At 32.4% G+C, this 16,626-nt stretch overlaps 1 protein-coding gene across 5 annotated transcripts in view; it reads left to right on the top strand.

Moving 5' to 3' along the window:
- GXYLT1 (glucoside xylosyltransferase 1) overlaps positions 1 to 16,626 on the top strand; it is a 65,615-nt gene that overhangs the window by 35,694 nt on the left and 13,295 nt on the right. For all 5 annotated transcript variants that reach the window (XM_052000867.1, XM_052000869.1, XM_052000865.1 and 2 more), the window contains 2 exons: positions 13,132 to 13,255; positions 13,453 to 13,625. In XM_052000867.1, coding sequence (XP_051856827.1) covers positions 13,132 to 13,255; positions 13,453 to 13,625 — 297 coding nt within the window. The remainder of the gene's footprint in view (positions 1 to 13,131; positions 13,256 to 13,452; positions 13,626 to 16,626) is intronic.

Raw genomic sequence — 16,626 nt, 5'->3', positions numbered from 1 at the left:
TCTGATCAATAGTGATTTGGAAGACTCTTTCATATGAGTGGTAATAGTTTCAATTTCATCATCTGAAAATTGTCTGTTCATATCCTTTGACCATTTATCAATTGGAGAATGGCTTGGTTTCTTATAAATTTGACTCAGTTCTCTATATATTTTGGAAATGAGGCCTTTATCAGAACCTTTAACTGTAAAGATGTTTTCCCAGTTTGTTGCTTCCCTACTAATCTTATTTGCATTCGTTCTGTTTGTACAAAGGCTTTTTAATTTGATATAATCAAAATTTTCTATTTTGTGATCAGTAATGGTCTCTAGTTCATCTTTGATCACAAATTTCTTTCTCCTCCACAAGTCTGAGAGATAAACTGTCCTATGTTCCTCTAATTTATTTATAATCTCATTGTTTATGCTTAGGTCATGGACCCATTTTGATCTTATCTTGGTATATGGTGTTAAGTGTGGGTCCTTGCATAATTTCTGCCATAATAATTTCCAGTTATCCCAGCAGTTTTTATCAAATAATGAATTCTTATCCCAAAAGTTAGGATCTTTGGGTTTGTCAAACACTAGATTGCTATAGTTGACTATTCTGTCTTGTGAACCTAACCTTTTCCACTGATCAACTAATCTATTTCTTAGCCAATACCAAATGATTTTGGTGACTACTGCTTTATAATATAATTTTAGATCAGGTACAGCTAGGCCACCTTCATTTGATTTTTTTTTTTCATTAATTCCCTTGAGATTCTTGACTTTTTATTGTTCCATATGAATTTTCTTGTTATTTTTTCTAGATCATTAAAATATTTTCTTGGAAGTCTGATTGGTATAGCACTAAATAAATAGATTAGTTTAGGGAGTATTGTCATCTTTATTATATTCGCTCGGCCTATCCAAGAGCACTTAATACTTTTCCAATTATTTAAGTCTGACTTTATTTGTGTGGAAACTTTTTTGTAATTTTGCTCAAATAATTCCTGACTTTCCTTTGGTAGGTAGATTCCCAAATATTTTATGCTATCAACAGTTATTTTGAATGGAATTTCTCTTTGTATCTCTTGCTCTTGGATTTTGTTGGTGGTGTATAAAAATGCTGAGGATTTATGGGGATTTATTTTGTATCCTGCTACTTTGCTAAAATTATGAATTATTTCTAATAGCTTTTTAGTAGAATCTCTGGGGTTCTCAAGGTATACAATCATATCATCTGCAAAGAGTGATAGTTTGGTTTCCTCATTGTCTACTCTTAATTCCTTTAATCTCTTTCTCGACTCTTATTGCAGAGGCTAGTGTTTCTAATACAATATTGAATAATAATGGTGATAGTGGGCAACCTTGCTTCACTCCAGATCTTACTGGGAAAGGTTCCAGTTTTTCCCCATTGCATATGATGCTTACTGAAGGTTTTAAATATATGCTCCTGACTATTTTAAGGAAAAGTCCTTTTATTCCTATGCTCTCAAGTGTTTTTATTAGGAATGGATGTTGGATTTTATCAAATGCTTTTTCTGCATCTATTGAGATGATCATATGGTTTTTGTTTGGTTGGTTATTGATATAGTCAATTATGTTAACAGTTTTCCTAATATTGAACCAGCCCTGCATTCCTAGTATAAATCCTACTTGGTCATAGTGTATTATCCTAGGGATGATTTTCTGTAATCTTTTTGCTAATATTTTATTTAAGATTTTAGCATCAATATTCATTAGGGAGATTGGTCTATAATTTTCTTTCTCTGTTTTCAACCTACCTGGTTTAGGTATCAGTACCATGTCTGTGTCATAAAAGGAGTTTGGTAGGAAAAAAGTCAGTTTTTAGAAGAAAATGATTTAAGGATTTGACTTAATGAAAGTTTTTTAAAATACCCCAACTAATTACAAGTATAACTCCAAATTTTCCAAAATAAAATGTAACAGAACATGTCATTACGACCTTATTAAAGTTTTTCTCTTTCTCTTTGTAAAAAGTTTTGAGTTTTCACTTGAATTCTTAGTTTTTAAGGAGGAAAATTTTGTCTTGGATTTGCCCCCTACTGTGAGTTTTTGCCCTTCTCTTTTGTTGACTTTGTTTCCTTGTTCTAGTTACAACGTAACTTTAGAAAACTCACCCAATTTCATCCTTGCTTTTTCTCTACCTTTTCTACTGGTTTTATCACAAATTCTTGAACTCTTTATTGCTGGTGAAAAGTTCAGTGAGCCTTTTTCTCCTCTCCATACTTTTTTTTTCTTTCTTTTTCTAGACTGCCATACTTTTTTCAAAATAAAGCAACTATTTAAATATTAATTTTGCTGATTTTATTTATTTTGAAAATCAATAAACTTAGAAGGAATGTTTACTACTTTGTGGAATATTCTTAGTGAAGTAGAACTGTCAGTGTTGAAGTTGAAAGAATTACTTAACTAAACTTATGCTTTCTTTCATTTCATGTCTCAATATTAACTAGAATTGGAAGGGACCTTAGATATATTAATGGGAGTAAATTTGAGATGAGCATTTTAATATTTGGCTCTAATAATTTGCTCAAAATATTGAAAAAGTAGGCTCAGTTTCTGAAACTAATGGAGAATACTCAGAATTTTTTTATTTTTTTCAAATGGTATATATAAATATTTCCAAAACATAACATTTGCTTTTCCTTGCCTCTTGACTTTCTTTTCTGTATCTTTAGTCAATGTCTCCTTATTTTGTTGTTTAGTCAGATAAATCCAAATTAGCTAGGTGGCAGAGTTGCTAGAGTGCTGAGCTTGGATCCCAAAAGACCTGATTTTAATTGTGGTTTCAGATATTTCTTCAGTTTTCTCAACAATAGTGGTAGCACTTATCTCCCAAAGTTGTTGCCAGGATTAAATAAGATGGTAAATAAATATTTTGTTAAACACTTAACCACAGCACCTAGTACATAATAAGCCACATACATATAAATTGTTATTTATTCTCTGTCTTCTCTCTTCTTCCCTCCCTTGCTCTATGTGTCAGGCATAGGACATATAACAGTGTAAAATCTCATTGTCTCTGCCCTCTTAAAAGTTTTTTGTTGTTTGTTTGTCTTTGCAGTACAATTTAATGATTTGCCTATGCAGCTATTAAGTGTCAAGTGTCTGAGGTCACATTTGAACTCAAACCCTCCTGATTCCATGACTGATGTTCTTTCCACTGTGCCACTAGGTTTGCTCTCTTAAAAGTTTTTTTTTTTAAAGACTTGACATTCTTTTGTAAACTTAAAAGTAGAACATATACAGGTTTGTATATGAATCTGTTATGATTTGACTATTATCTCTATTATACACATATTCAAAGTAACTAAGTGGCAAAGTGGATTATCAAATCAACAAATATTTGTTTATATTGGTTAATATTAATATTTATTAGTTGCTAAATGCCAGACATTATACTAAGCAATGAAGATAAAAAGAAAAGAAAATTCTATCTACTCTGCAAGGATCATGTTTTAAAGAGAGAGATGACATGCAAACATTTATGTATGAATGTACTATACATATGGCAAATCAAAAGTAATCTTGGGAAAGTCACTATTAAGGATATCAAAAGAAGGCATCTTGCAGAAGGTAACATTTCAGCTAAAATACAGAATGTTTGATCCTGTGCATAAAAAAGAGCACTGGAGCTTATTGACTAGAAGAATGACATGGCCAGACTTGCACTTAGGAAGATCCCTTTGGCTAATGAGTGAATTTTGTGGTATAGTTTTAAATTACTTTAAAGAATGGCTGTACTAATTCAAAAGTACACCATTAATGTAGTCCATTAATGTGCCTCTTTCCATAACCTCTCCATTTGTCATTTTCCTTTTCTATCATCTTTGCCAGTGTAATGAATTTGAAGTGTTGACTCAGAGTTGCTTTAACATGCATTTTTCTAATTATTAGTTATAATGGGATAATTTTTTCCCCAAAATTGTTGATAGCTTATATTTCTTCCTTTGAAACTGGTTGTTAATATTCTTTGATCATTAACCTGTCGAGGAATGAATGTTTCTTATTCTCATACTTTTGAAACAGTCATAGATCTTGAATATCAAATTTTGATCAGAGAAATTTTCTATAAAGATTTTTCTCCAAATTATTTCTCTTCTAATTTTAACTGTTCTGTTAATTAAGTTTTGTGCAAAAAAAGTTAATTTTATCTAATGATTTGTCCATTTTGTCTTCTGTATTCCTATCCCTTGTTTTGTCATGATCTCTTCCTTGCTTTTCTTTCTTTTTTTTCTTGCTTCTATTACATGAATATTATATTTAAATCAGATATATGTTTGCCACTTATCTTGGTAAATAGTTTGAAGTATTGATCTAAACCTACTTGGTAGACTGCTTTCTAGTTTCCCCAGTTGTTTTTATAAAATAGAATTCCTATCCTAGCAATTATGATCTTTGGATTTTTAAAAAAGCTTGTTATTATGTTCATTTGTTTGTATGTTATATTATACCTAATCTATCCCAATCATCAGCTTTCTTATGCTTACCACTTTGAAGCATATTTGAGACCCGGTACTACTAGAAGCCTTCTTTTACTGTTTTTTGTTTTGTTTTGTTTTATCATGTTCGTTGAAGTTTTTGACCTTTTGTTCTTTTTTTCTTTCTTTTTTTTTTTAATAATTATAGCTTTTTATTTACAAGATATATGCATAGGTAATTTTTCAGCATTGACAGTTGCAAATCCTTTTGTTCCAACTTTTTCCCTCCTTTCCCCCACCCCTTCCCTCAGATGGCAGGTTGACCAATACATGTTAAATATGTTAAGGTATAAGTTAAATACAATATATGTATACATGGCCAAATAGTTATTTTGCTGTATAAAAAGAGTCAGACTTTAAAATAGTGTACAATTAGCCTGTGAAGGAAATAAAAAATGCAGGTGGACAAAAATAGAGGGATTGGGAATTCTATGTAATGGTTCATAGTTATCTCAGAGTTCTTTCCCTGGGTGTAACTTGACCTTTTTATTCTTTGAGGTAAATTCTATTTTTTTTCCTTCTATAAAGAAATTCTTTAGTAGTGGTTATTATTGTTGAATTGTTTAGTTGGGACTGACTCTTCTTGATACTGTGGACCTGTGATCACAACCATAATGTCCATAAAATTCAGAAATGATTTGCGATTTCTTTCTGCAAGCAAATAGTAAAAATTAAGTGACTTACCTGGGGTCATGCAGTTGGTAAGTTGTAATGGGCTGAGGCTCAAGTTGATGCACTGAGGTCCCAAGCACATGAGGCTAAATAGTAATTGGACCATACTCTATTAATATATATGCTTGGAGAAAGAATCGCCCCCGCCCACTCTTTGTGCAAGTCCTGATGTGTTGTATAGGAAATGAAGTTTTTGGTGGGTGGAGGCAGGGGAGTAGAAAGGGAAGCGGAAGGAGAGACTGCTGGCTGGCGTCTTGACACAGCTGCTCGCATTGCCATTGCAACAGCCCTTCAGCTCAGACCTCTCTCTGCTAGCTGGCTTCTTGTCGCAGCTGTCATATTGCTATCGCAATACTTCTTGCCCATATTGCTATCGCCATCCTTTTTCACCTCTTCATTTCAATAAAGATTGAAGATTTTTCCCTTAACCTGAATTCCTGACTCCGGCTGATTTTAAACAAACCGTCATCACAATAAGTGGCTGAGATCAAATTTGATTTGCTTTTGTTTTTCCCCAGTTACATGTTTTCTAAAGTGAATTTTTTTTTTATATTTGACCAATTGTATTTTTAAGGAGTTATTTTCCTCAGTCAGTTTTTTTCCTTCCTTTTCTTGCATACTTCTCATTTTTTTTCTCATTTTTTCTTCTATCTCTTTTAATTGCCTTTTAAAGTCTTTTATGAGCATTCTAAGAAGTCTTTTTAGGCTTGAGATCAATTCGTGTCACTTTATGAGATTTTCTCTGTGGATTTTTTGTACTTGTCTGAATTAGTGTTTTGGTCTTCCCTATCACCATAGTAACTTTCTGTGGTCGATTCTTTTCTGTTTCCTTGCTTGTTTTCATTCTTTTTCTTTTGGTATTTCCTTCTCTTTTTTACTTTTATGGTTGAGCTCTGTTCTTGGAGTGAAGAGGACACTGCCCCTAGCTTCTTGTGAAGCTCTGAGCCTTGACTTTGCCTATTTGCAGGGGATAGCTTTGCCTGTTCTTTTCAGGAAACAACCTGGTTTCCCAGAGTTTACCTTCTCAGCCAGTATTGAGGCTGCCCCACTGGTCTGCTCCTCTACAGAGCCAGGAGTTAGCCACTGATTTGCTGTGATGAAGATCTTTCACCCTCTTTCCCATAGTCTGAGCTGGACTGACCACCCTTTTCACCTTAGTGAGACTGATCTTTATTGAAGTTTTCCTAGTCTGTCTTGAGCTGAAGAGTAGTTTCATTTTGTCAGACTTTTCAGAGGCTTGGTTTTCATGTCATTTTCTAGGGAAACTGGTAGAGCTTAAGCTCCTGGCTTTACTCCACCATCTTGGCTTCACTTCCAGAAAAAAAAGCCCCAGTTACATGTAAAACAATTTTTTACATTTGTTTTTAAAACTTTGAGTTCCATATAATCTCTCCCTTCTTCCCATTCTCCTTTAAGAAAGCACATGTGAAGTTATACAATTTCCACAAAAGTCATTCTGTAAAAGAAAATAAAGTGTGCTTCAGTCAGTATTCAGACACAATTAATTCTTTCCCTGAGTATGGATAGCATTTTTCATGATAAGCCCTTCACAGTAATTGTGGATTTTTGTATTGCTGAGAATAGCAAAGTCATTCTCAGCTGACCATTTCAAGACATTACTATTTCTTTGTAAATACACTCTGCTTGAGCTCATGAAGGACTTTCCAGGTTTTTCTGAGAGCATCATGCTCATCATTTCCCATAGAACAATAATATTCCATCATAATTACATAACACAATTTATTCAGCCATTCCCCAATTGATGGGAGTTTCCTCATTTTCTAATTCTTTACCCTGAGAAGAGAGCCGTCATAAATATTTTTGTAAATATTGGTCTTTTTTTTTTTTTTTAAATGTCTTTTGAGATTCATGCCTAGTAGTGATATTGTTAGGTCAAAAGATAGGTATAATTGTATAGTCCTTTGGGTGTCATTCATATCTTTTAATCATTTATCAGTGGGGATTCTTCCTTTTTTGTTGTTTTTTATAAATTTGACTCCATTTCCTATCTATTTGAGAAATGAAGTGTTTACCAGAGAAACTTCTCAAATTCTTTTTCCAATTACTATTGCTAACTGTAGTTCCCTCTTTTTTTAGTCAATTCTTTCCTTTCACCCTAACCTTCCTCAAATGTTTTGCTACTGACCACCCCTCCCCACTATGCCTTCTCTTCTATCACCCTCCCCCCTTCCCATAGCTGCTATCCTCCTACTTTATTGCAGGGTAAGATAGATTTCCAAGCCCAATTCAGTGTATATGCTATTTCTTCTTTAAGCTCATTCTGATGAATGTAAGGTTGACTCACTCTCACTCACCTTCCCATCTTCCCCTCCACTGTAAAAGCTTTTTCTTCTTTTAAGGTAGGTAAATTATGCCTCTCCCTTTCTTCTGGACTATTTCTCTTACCCTTTATTTTAAAAAATCATATTTAACTTCATATTCAACTTAAACTTGTTCTCTGTTATAATAATAAGGAAGTTCTTAGAAATTACAAGTATCATCCTCTTATGTAGGAATATAAACAGATAAATATTAAGTGCTTTATGATTGCCTTTTCCTAATTACCTCATTGTGCTTCTCCTGAGTCCTGTATTTGAAAATCATATTTTCTATTCAGCTCTAATCTTTTCAATCCAAATGCTTGAAAATTCTCTGTTTCATTAAATACTTATCTTTTTCCCTGAAGGATTATACTCAGTTTTGCTGGGCAAGTAATTCTTGTTTATAGTCTTAGCTCCTTGGCTGTCTGAAATATTCCAAGCCCTCCAATCCTTTAATGTAGAAGCTGCTAAATCTTGTGTTACTTTGATTGTGGCTCCCCCATACTTGAATTGTTTCTTTCTGAATGCTTACAATATTTTCTTCTTGTCTTGAAAGTTGCAGAAATTGGCTATAATATTCCTTGGAGTTTTTATCTTGGGATCTCTTTTAGGATGTGATTGGTGGATTCTTTAAATTTCTATTTTACTCCCTGGTTCTAAAATATCAGGGCAGTTTTCCTTGATAATTTCTTGAAAGATGATTTCTAGGCTCTTTTTTTGATCATGGTTTTTAGGTAGACCAATAATTTTTAAATTATTTCTCCTGGTCTATTTTCCAGGTCAGTTGTTTTTCCAGTCAGCTATTTCGCATTATTTTCTATTTTTTCCATTATTATAGGTTCCATTTGCTCAATTCTAATTTTCGAGGAATTATTTTCCTCAGTGAGCTTTTGTACTTCCTTTCTTATTTGGCCAGCTTTGCTTTTTAAGACATTCTTTTCCTCATTAGCTTTTTTGTATTTTCTTTTGTACCACTCTTGGCTCTCTTTCCAATGTTTTCTCTATCTTATTTTCAGACTCCCCTTTGAGTACCTCCATGACCTGAGACCAATTCTCATTTTTCTTGGAGCCTTTAGATGGAGGAGCTTTGACTTTGTTATCTTCTCCTACATGTGTGTTTTGATCTTCCTTGTCACCAACAGTAATGTTCTGTGGTCAGAATCTTTTTATGTTATCTGCTTATTTTCCTAACCTATTACTTGACTGTTAACTCTTTGTGAAAGTAGGGCTCAGTTTGTAGGGTGGAGGGTGCACTATTTTCAGAGATCCTTCTAGGGACATGACCACACATGTGTCTTTTCTGCCATGGAACTATGAGGAGGGTCCCTGTTCCTCTGTAGCTATAAATTTTAGTGTGGTAAAGCAAGAGTCCTTCCTCACTGCTAATAAAGAGACATCTTGTGAGTAGCAGAAGTTGTCACTGCTACCACTGCCCACATTGCCAAATGCCCACACCCGGTTTGCTGGTTTCCCAAGACCTTCTCATTCTTAGTTGAGACAAATCTTTCCTGCTGAACTTTCAAGTCATCTTTGGTGTCTCTGGGTGGGGAGGTTTGGAAAACGCCAGTCCTGCCACTGATTCAAAGACCCCCCTCGGCCTTTTCTTGATTTGCTGGCACCAAGGCCAGAGCTGCACCAGCACTGAAACTGGACTCTCAGCTTAGTACCACAGACCTTTCCTGAAGACCTTCTAAGTTGTTCTCAACTGGAAAATGTTCCATTCCATATTTTAATGTTCTGATGTGTTCTGATGCTCAAAAATTTATTTAGAATCATTATGTAAAGGAATTTGAAGTGGTTTGTAGAGAACTCAGTGAATTCCTGCCTTTATTCCACCTTCTTGACTCTATCAGATTTGAACTCCCTGACTCCATCTATCCAGCCATCTATCCAGATTGCCTAATTTTTTGGTATTTTAATTGATATGACTCATAAGTAAATTAATTTATGTTGTGTTGTAATTTTTTATTATTTTGGCTCAGCCTACCCATAAGCAATTAATATTTTATCTAATTTAGGTCAGTCTTTGTGTAAAAATTGTTTTGCAGTTGTATTCATGTAGTTGCTGAGTATGTCTTGGCAGGTAGACTTTCAAGTGTTAAACATTCTGTAGTTAACTGAAAGGCAATTTCTCTTACCTCTTTCCCCTCCTGTATTGTATGCAGAAAGGCTAAGGACTTATGTAAGTATATTTTAGATCCTGAGACTTTGTTAAAGTAATATTTCAATTTTTTTTTTCTTTTAGTTGATTTCTTGGATTCTCAATGAAACTGTAAAATGATCTATAAAAAGCAGGAATTTTGTGTCCTCATTGCCTGTGCTTTTACCTCCATTTTTTTTTTTTGGTCTTATTTTGTCTTCTTGTTTATAGGGGTAATAATGGACATTTCTTTCTTTGTCCTTGTTTTTCTTGGAACAGTCTAATTATAATAACGTTATATACACTGTATGCCTGGAAGTAGATAGAGTACTGAGCCTGGAATCAGAAAGATCTGAATTTAAATATGATGTCAAGATATTTCCTAGCTGTGTTACCATGGCAAATGGTAGTTTAATGGTATTGATCTATTATTTCTATTGCTTTCCTAATATGGAACTCGCTTTACATTCCTGGTTTATTCTAACATGGTCAGAATACATATTTTTAATATATTTCTATAACTAACCTCTTTGTGATATTTTATTTGAAAATCTTATGTTGATCTTTATGATCAATTGGTCTATTGTTTGTTTTTTTTCCTCTGCTTTGACTCTCCCTACTTTAGGTTTCAAGACAATAGTGTTCTGTTATTCTAGGCATCTTAAAAATATTTAACAATATTGTTTAAGATGTTGGAATTTTTTAGCATGTAGTTGGGCAAAAACAATTTCTAATACATTTAAAAGAATCTATTCTTCCTTAATTGTTGGAAGTTCTCATTTTCATTTTTTAATACTGGTTATTTTATTTATTTTTTCCTTTTAAAAATCAAATTGGCTAATTGTTTACCTTATTGGTCCATTAAAAAAAAAACTAGTTTCATTTTCTAATATGGTAGGGTTTTTTTTAATTTCTGTTTTGATGGTTTTAATTAAATTTGATTTTCAGAATATATATTTTGTTGTTTAATTGGTGCTTTAAATTTTTAGTCCATTGGTTTTTTAAGTTTATTTAATTCATATTCAACTTGTTGATAAAAGTATTGATAAAAAATGAAAGTTAATAAAAAGCTGATAAGATAAAAGTTGATAAAAGTAAAAAGACCACTTTGAATGAGTCTTAAAATTTTGACTGATCTTTGAAATTATGCATTATTTCTATTGTTCTCTAACATGCTAATTTATTAGGATTGTTATTCTTCAACTGATTTTTAATCAATTCACTGGTCTTTTGACTGAATATATATGTATTTAGTTATGATGTCTATTTTTTGCATGTTAACTTTTATTATACTAAATATGGTCAGGTTTTATAAAGATATACAAAGAAATGTGCATGTTCCTTTCTATTTAATAATTTCCAGAAATATGCCTAATTTTTCTAAAATGCTATTTAGACCTCTAATATTAGGGAGTAAATTTGTCTAGGTCTAAAAAAGAATGTACTTTGAGGTCCTCAATGTATTATTTTACTATTTATTTCCAACTTATTTATATTTCCTGTAAGTATTTAGATGCCATACCTTTCAGGGTATATGTATTATGTATTTATATAAATTAATATTAATTAACACTATTTTCTCTGATACCTTCCTGAATAATTTAGTTTACCTTTTTATTTCTCAGAATTAAATCTAGTTTTGCTGTTGTTTTATCTATGATTATGTTTGCTACTCTTTGTCTTTTTCACTTTCAGCTAAAGCATAATGAGTTTTGCTCTAACCTTTTATGTTAGCATTGTATGAATCTTCTTATTTCAAGCATAAGCTAATGATTTCAGCAATTTTTTCCCTCAAGTTTCATCTTAGTTGCCATGTCTATGCATCATTTTCTGGACCAATTCCCTATTCTTCCTTTCTCAGATTTCTCTATAGTACTTTTCCTCTTATCTCCCTAACAACCATCATATCCAGTCTTGGTATTATGTTTATCTGAGTACTTATTGTATTTGTGTCCCCTTATACATTGGGGTAAGGGGAAGGAAGGGGAGTTTTTTATTGTAATTGCCTGAATAACAAAGTATATCCTTTTTCATGATGATGCCCACAGATGATATTCAGATTCTCTTTTGAAAAATAGTAGATACAGGCAATTTCATGCTTTTTTGTTGTGCTCAGTTCCCAAAAAGCTGCTGTTTTATGATAAACACATTTCGCTTTCTGCCCTTGTAAGGATAGTAACATGAATTTTTAATCAGCTTCCTGGTTTCTGGTGGTGAGATTGAATGTTATGTTTTATCAAGCTTTTTTTTCATCAATTAATATAATCCTGATCTTTGATGATAGTTTTATTAATATTTTTTATTTTGAATATGGAACCAGCCCTTACATTCCTGGATTATTCCAACATAGTCAAAGTACATATATTTGATATATTACTATAGCCTCGTGAATAATGGTGATTGATCAGAAATGAAAAGAGCCTTCAAATCTAGATTGTTGATTGCTTCATACAAGACTGACTTTGAGAGCTTTTCCTTACAGTGTTCTTTCTTCCAAATTTATAGAAATTTGGTACCTGTTTTGTAAGCTTTCCTGTTTGCTAATAAAATAGCAAGCTTTTGTGTTGTGAGCATGATAGTGACCAAAATGCACTATTGCAAAATCATGGGGGATTTGGGGGGAGGGGAGGCAGGGAGAGAAGCTATTTAATTTGTATTCCCTCTCCTCTCCTCCCCCCTCCCCCTTAAATTAGTCTTTCCCTTTCAGTTCCTGGACTTAAGTTTATGGATTAATATGATGCTTTTTATTTTTTATATTTCAGTTAAATTTATTAAAAGTCACTTTCTTGGTACCAGAGCATAATGGTACTTTGTTAGGTTACTTAAGCCAACATAAATTTGTGTTGAAAATTAGAAAATTCTCAAATGAATCAGATATTTAGCAGTAATTGAAGACATCAGTAAAATGCCTCACAAAATGAGGCATAAAACATATGTGACATATATGGCTTTTTGGCTTAGCTTTAAAGGGAAGTTTTTTGAAATGTGTTTTCAAAGGGAAAGTTAAACTACTTATAGATATCGTAAAATTTATGTATTGTCCTAATTAACCATATACTCTCCCAACACTATATGCACTATATATTGATTTAAATTCATTAACCTACAACTAGTTACCTTTAAGTGTTCCAGCAGTCCAAATTACTGTTATTTCCAACATCAATATTGGGTAAAGAACTATTAGTGCAAAACTGGAACATTAAATATATATGTTTGACATTTAATACATTTTATACACACCCATTTACATATGCTCAGAACTTATAAACATAAATTCCTATGAAAATTTCCAGTAAAATTTATTTAAATTACTAGGCCCTTTTTTTTAACCTATACTTTTCATAACTGAAAATCACAAAGTATTTTCATATGGGAAACCAAGAATAAATATACTAAGAAGGACTAAATGCTATTTTTTCCTTACCAATAAGTTTTTGTGTGATTTACAGATAAATAATTTTGCAAATAAATTTGAGACTTTCTTTTGAAACTATACTTAAATATAATCTGAATGTGTTTTTTTTCCTTACAGAATGACATGACAACTGTTCGTTTACAATGGGGAGAGATACTTATGCCATTACTTAAAAAATACAAACTTAATATCACATGGGGAGATCAAGATTTGTTAAATATAATGTTTTTTCATAATCCAGGTAATTAGATGTGAGTAATTAAACATATTCTAAATGACACATTTTTGTTTTGGATTTTGATAAATTTTGTCATGTAAAAATTCTATATTAAATATTAAAATCCTTCCCAAATATTAATTCTGTAGAAAACATTTTGTTTGTTTTTAGAGTTATGCTCATCTCTAAATCTTTCTTGTGATATGTTTTTCTACATTTAGAAAGCCTTTTTGTTTTTCCATGTCAATGGAATTATCGGCCTGATCATTGTATATATGGAAGTAATTGCCGAGAAGCTGAAGAAGAAGGAATCTTTATTCTCCATGGTAACAGAGGTGTTTACCATGATGATAAGCAACCAGTTTTTAGAGCTGTTTATGAAGCACTGCGAAATGTAAGCATTTGCTCTTTTAGTCATATTTTCAGGAAAGTAGAATCTTAACCATTCTATCTTCTTCTCCAAATTCTTCTATTCATCACACTTTCTTCACTCTAGCCCCATCCATTGTAATTAGGGTGAGATATGTTTCCCATATATTAAAGCATAAAATGTGAAGTAATTTAACTTAGAATGAATTGTGAATAGTTAAAGGGAAGCCCCATAATCTTTCAAGTATCTCCTGACATACTGCTTAGTTGTGTGACCAAGATAAGTTCATGTAATATCATTTGAAGTGCAGGTACTGAACTGTATTTGCAAGCATATAATGGAAGTGGCACTTTTCCTTAGATGACTTAAGTAGCATTCCTTGTGAATTTTAAGTATTGGACTAAGATTGGAAAGATTTAGAAATGACCATGAAAACATTACTGTCCTCTAGGGACTTTAGAGTACAAAAAAAGGAGATAAAATATATGTATAAATTAATAATATCCAAAGTGGAATATCATAAACATCATGGAATAGGTTAGAGCAAAGTGCTATTTGGAAAATACAAGATGCTGATCTTCCATATTCAGAATCAGGTAAGATTTTATGGAGTAGTGTTTTGTTTTGTTTTAATTTTAACCCATAGGTTAAATTTTAGATAAATATAGATGAGATTGGCAGAGACAGAAATAAAAAAATAGTGTAGGCAAAGCTAGGAAAGCTCATGGAGCATATTCTAGAAATGGTAATAAGTTCAGCAACCAAAATAAAAAGTTTGTAAAGGGTAACAGTGAGAGATAAAACTAGAAAGAGATAGAATTCTGGAGTGGAAGGGGCTTAAAGAGGGTGTCTAATCTAGGGAATATCTATTTTTCTTTGAATATATCTAGTATTAAAATGGAAACACTATTTTTTTCTTTTTGTTTATTATTAACATTCATTTTTATTTTTTACTTTTTTTGCTGAGGCAATGGGGTTAAGTGACTTGCCCAGGGTCACACAGCTAGGAAGTGATAAGTGTCTGAAATCAGATTTGAACTCAAGTCCTCCTGAATTTAGGGCTGGTGCCATTGCACCACCTAGCTATCCCTATTAACATTCATTTTTTAAAAATTTAACTTCCAAATTCTCTCTCCCTCATTCCTCTCTTCCACCCATTGAGAAAACAAGCTGTATAATATTATTAATACATATTGAAGTAAATGTAAAACAATTAGCCATGTTGGGGGGAAAAAAGGCAAGAAAAATAAAGAAAATGAAAAAAGTGTGCTTCATTCTGTCTTCATAGTTTATCATTCTCTAGAGATGGATATCATTTTTCAGCATGAGTCCTTGGGAATTGTTTTGGATCATTGTTTTGATTAGTGTAACTAAGTCTCATAGTTGATCGTTGTTGTGTTGCTATTACAATAAATTTGTGTATTAGTTCATATAATGCTTCCCAAATTGTTTTGGCAACCACTTGACTTGTCATTTCTTATAGCATTACAGTATTCCATCACAATTACATTCTACATGTTGTTTAGCCATTCCTCAATTCCTTTAATTTTCTATTCTTTGCCACCACAAAAAGAACTGCTGTAAATATTTTTATACATGCAAGTCTTTCCCTTTTTTCCTTTTCTTTGATCTCTTTGAGATACTTGAGTATTGCTTAGTCAATGCACAGTTTTATAGAATTTTGGACATAGTCCCCATATTGCTTTTTGGTACAGTTGAATCAATTTACAGTTCCACCAACATTGCAAAAGTCCTCATTTTCTCACATTCCCTCCAACATATTTTATTTTCCTTTTATGTCACATTAGGTGAGAAAAACCTTTTTTTTAGATAAGAGCAATCCATTTTATTTTAAGAAAGCTCTAATCATTTACTCAGTTTTATCTAACTCAGTTTTCTCTTTTCTATGATTTATAGCTACTACTTCTCAGGGACCAAATAGGACAGGTCTAACCACTCTTCTATATGACAGGCTTTCAAATTCTTGAAGACAAATAATCTTTTCCAGAGTAAATAATTTGTTTTCTTTAGTCTTCCATTCCTTCTCCATCCTCCTTGAACTTTAGAAAAATACTTCCTATGTTATGGCACTTAGAATTGAATTTAATACTCTCATATTAGGGTTGAGATAGCACAGCAAATAGAATGCCAGGCGTGGAGTCAGGAAAAATATTTGTGAATTCAAATAGGCTTCAGTTACTGGTTTTGCCTCATTTTCCTTATCTATAAGGAAATGGCAAACTACTTTAACTCCCAATATCTTTGCAAAGAAAACCCTAAAATTCAGTCAGGAAGAATTAGACACAGCTGTAACAATTTATACTTATTAGCTGCATTTCTGTACTACTAACAACTTCCTATTTAATCCTTTGTAATTTTAATTTTGTCTCTACTACTCCATTGAAATTGTTTTCTCAAGGACTACCAATAAATAAACTTCTCATTCCTTTTGATGTTCTTCTGTTTTTGACACTATTTACCAACCCACATTTTCTTCTTCACTTCTCTGTCATTATATTGTTTTTATTTTCTTTGTTAAAAGCAAGACTTAATGCTACTCCTGTTCAGAACTGCTATTAGAACAAATTGAGACGTTCATACAATGGCATATGATTTCTTTGTATGAGACTCTCCTTCTCTATATGGAAACTTATCTAGTCAGCAGGGTCTGACTTCATTTATACTGAAGTATTTGGCAATTCATATGGTTTTCAGAAATTTACCTAGTTGGTGGGACTATCACTGAGCATGGATAAGACTTTTTATGCCCTTAAGTAACCAGGAAGCACGTGCATCAGGAAAGTCAGGGTCAATCAGGTACCCAAACCACTTTGTTAAAACTAATTCTTCTTACTGGAAACAGGGAAAACCAGATCCTACTGATGTAGTTGATACAGCACTAATTGTTATTATTGGGGCACTAGATAATAAAAGCTACCAAATTTTGAAGAATTCACAGTGACCATTCTCTTTGGCAAAAGGTAGGTTTATTTAGAAGAGTTTACAGACAAAATGAAAAGATACA

This window comes from Antechinus flavipes, chromosome 5, assembly GCF_016432865.1.
Source record: "Antechinus flavipes isolate AdamAnt ecotype Samford, QLD, Australia chromosome 5, AdamAnt_v2, whole genome shotgun sequence".
Lineage (NCBI taxonomy): Eukaryota > Metazoa > Chordata > Mammalia > Dasyuromorphia > Dasyuridae > Antechinus > Antechinus flavipes.
The sequence above is the reverse complement of the archived record's forward strand: the minus strand, read 5'-3'. Positions and strand labels throughout refer to the sequence as shown.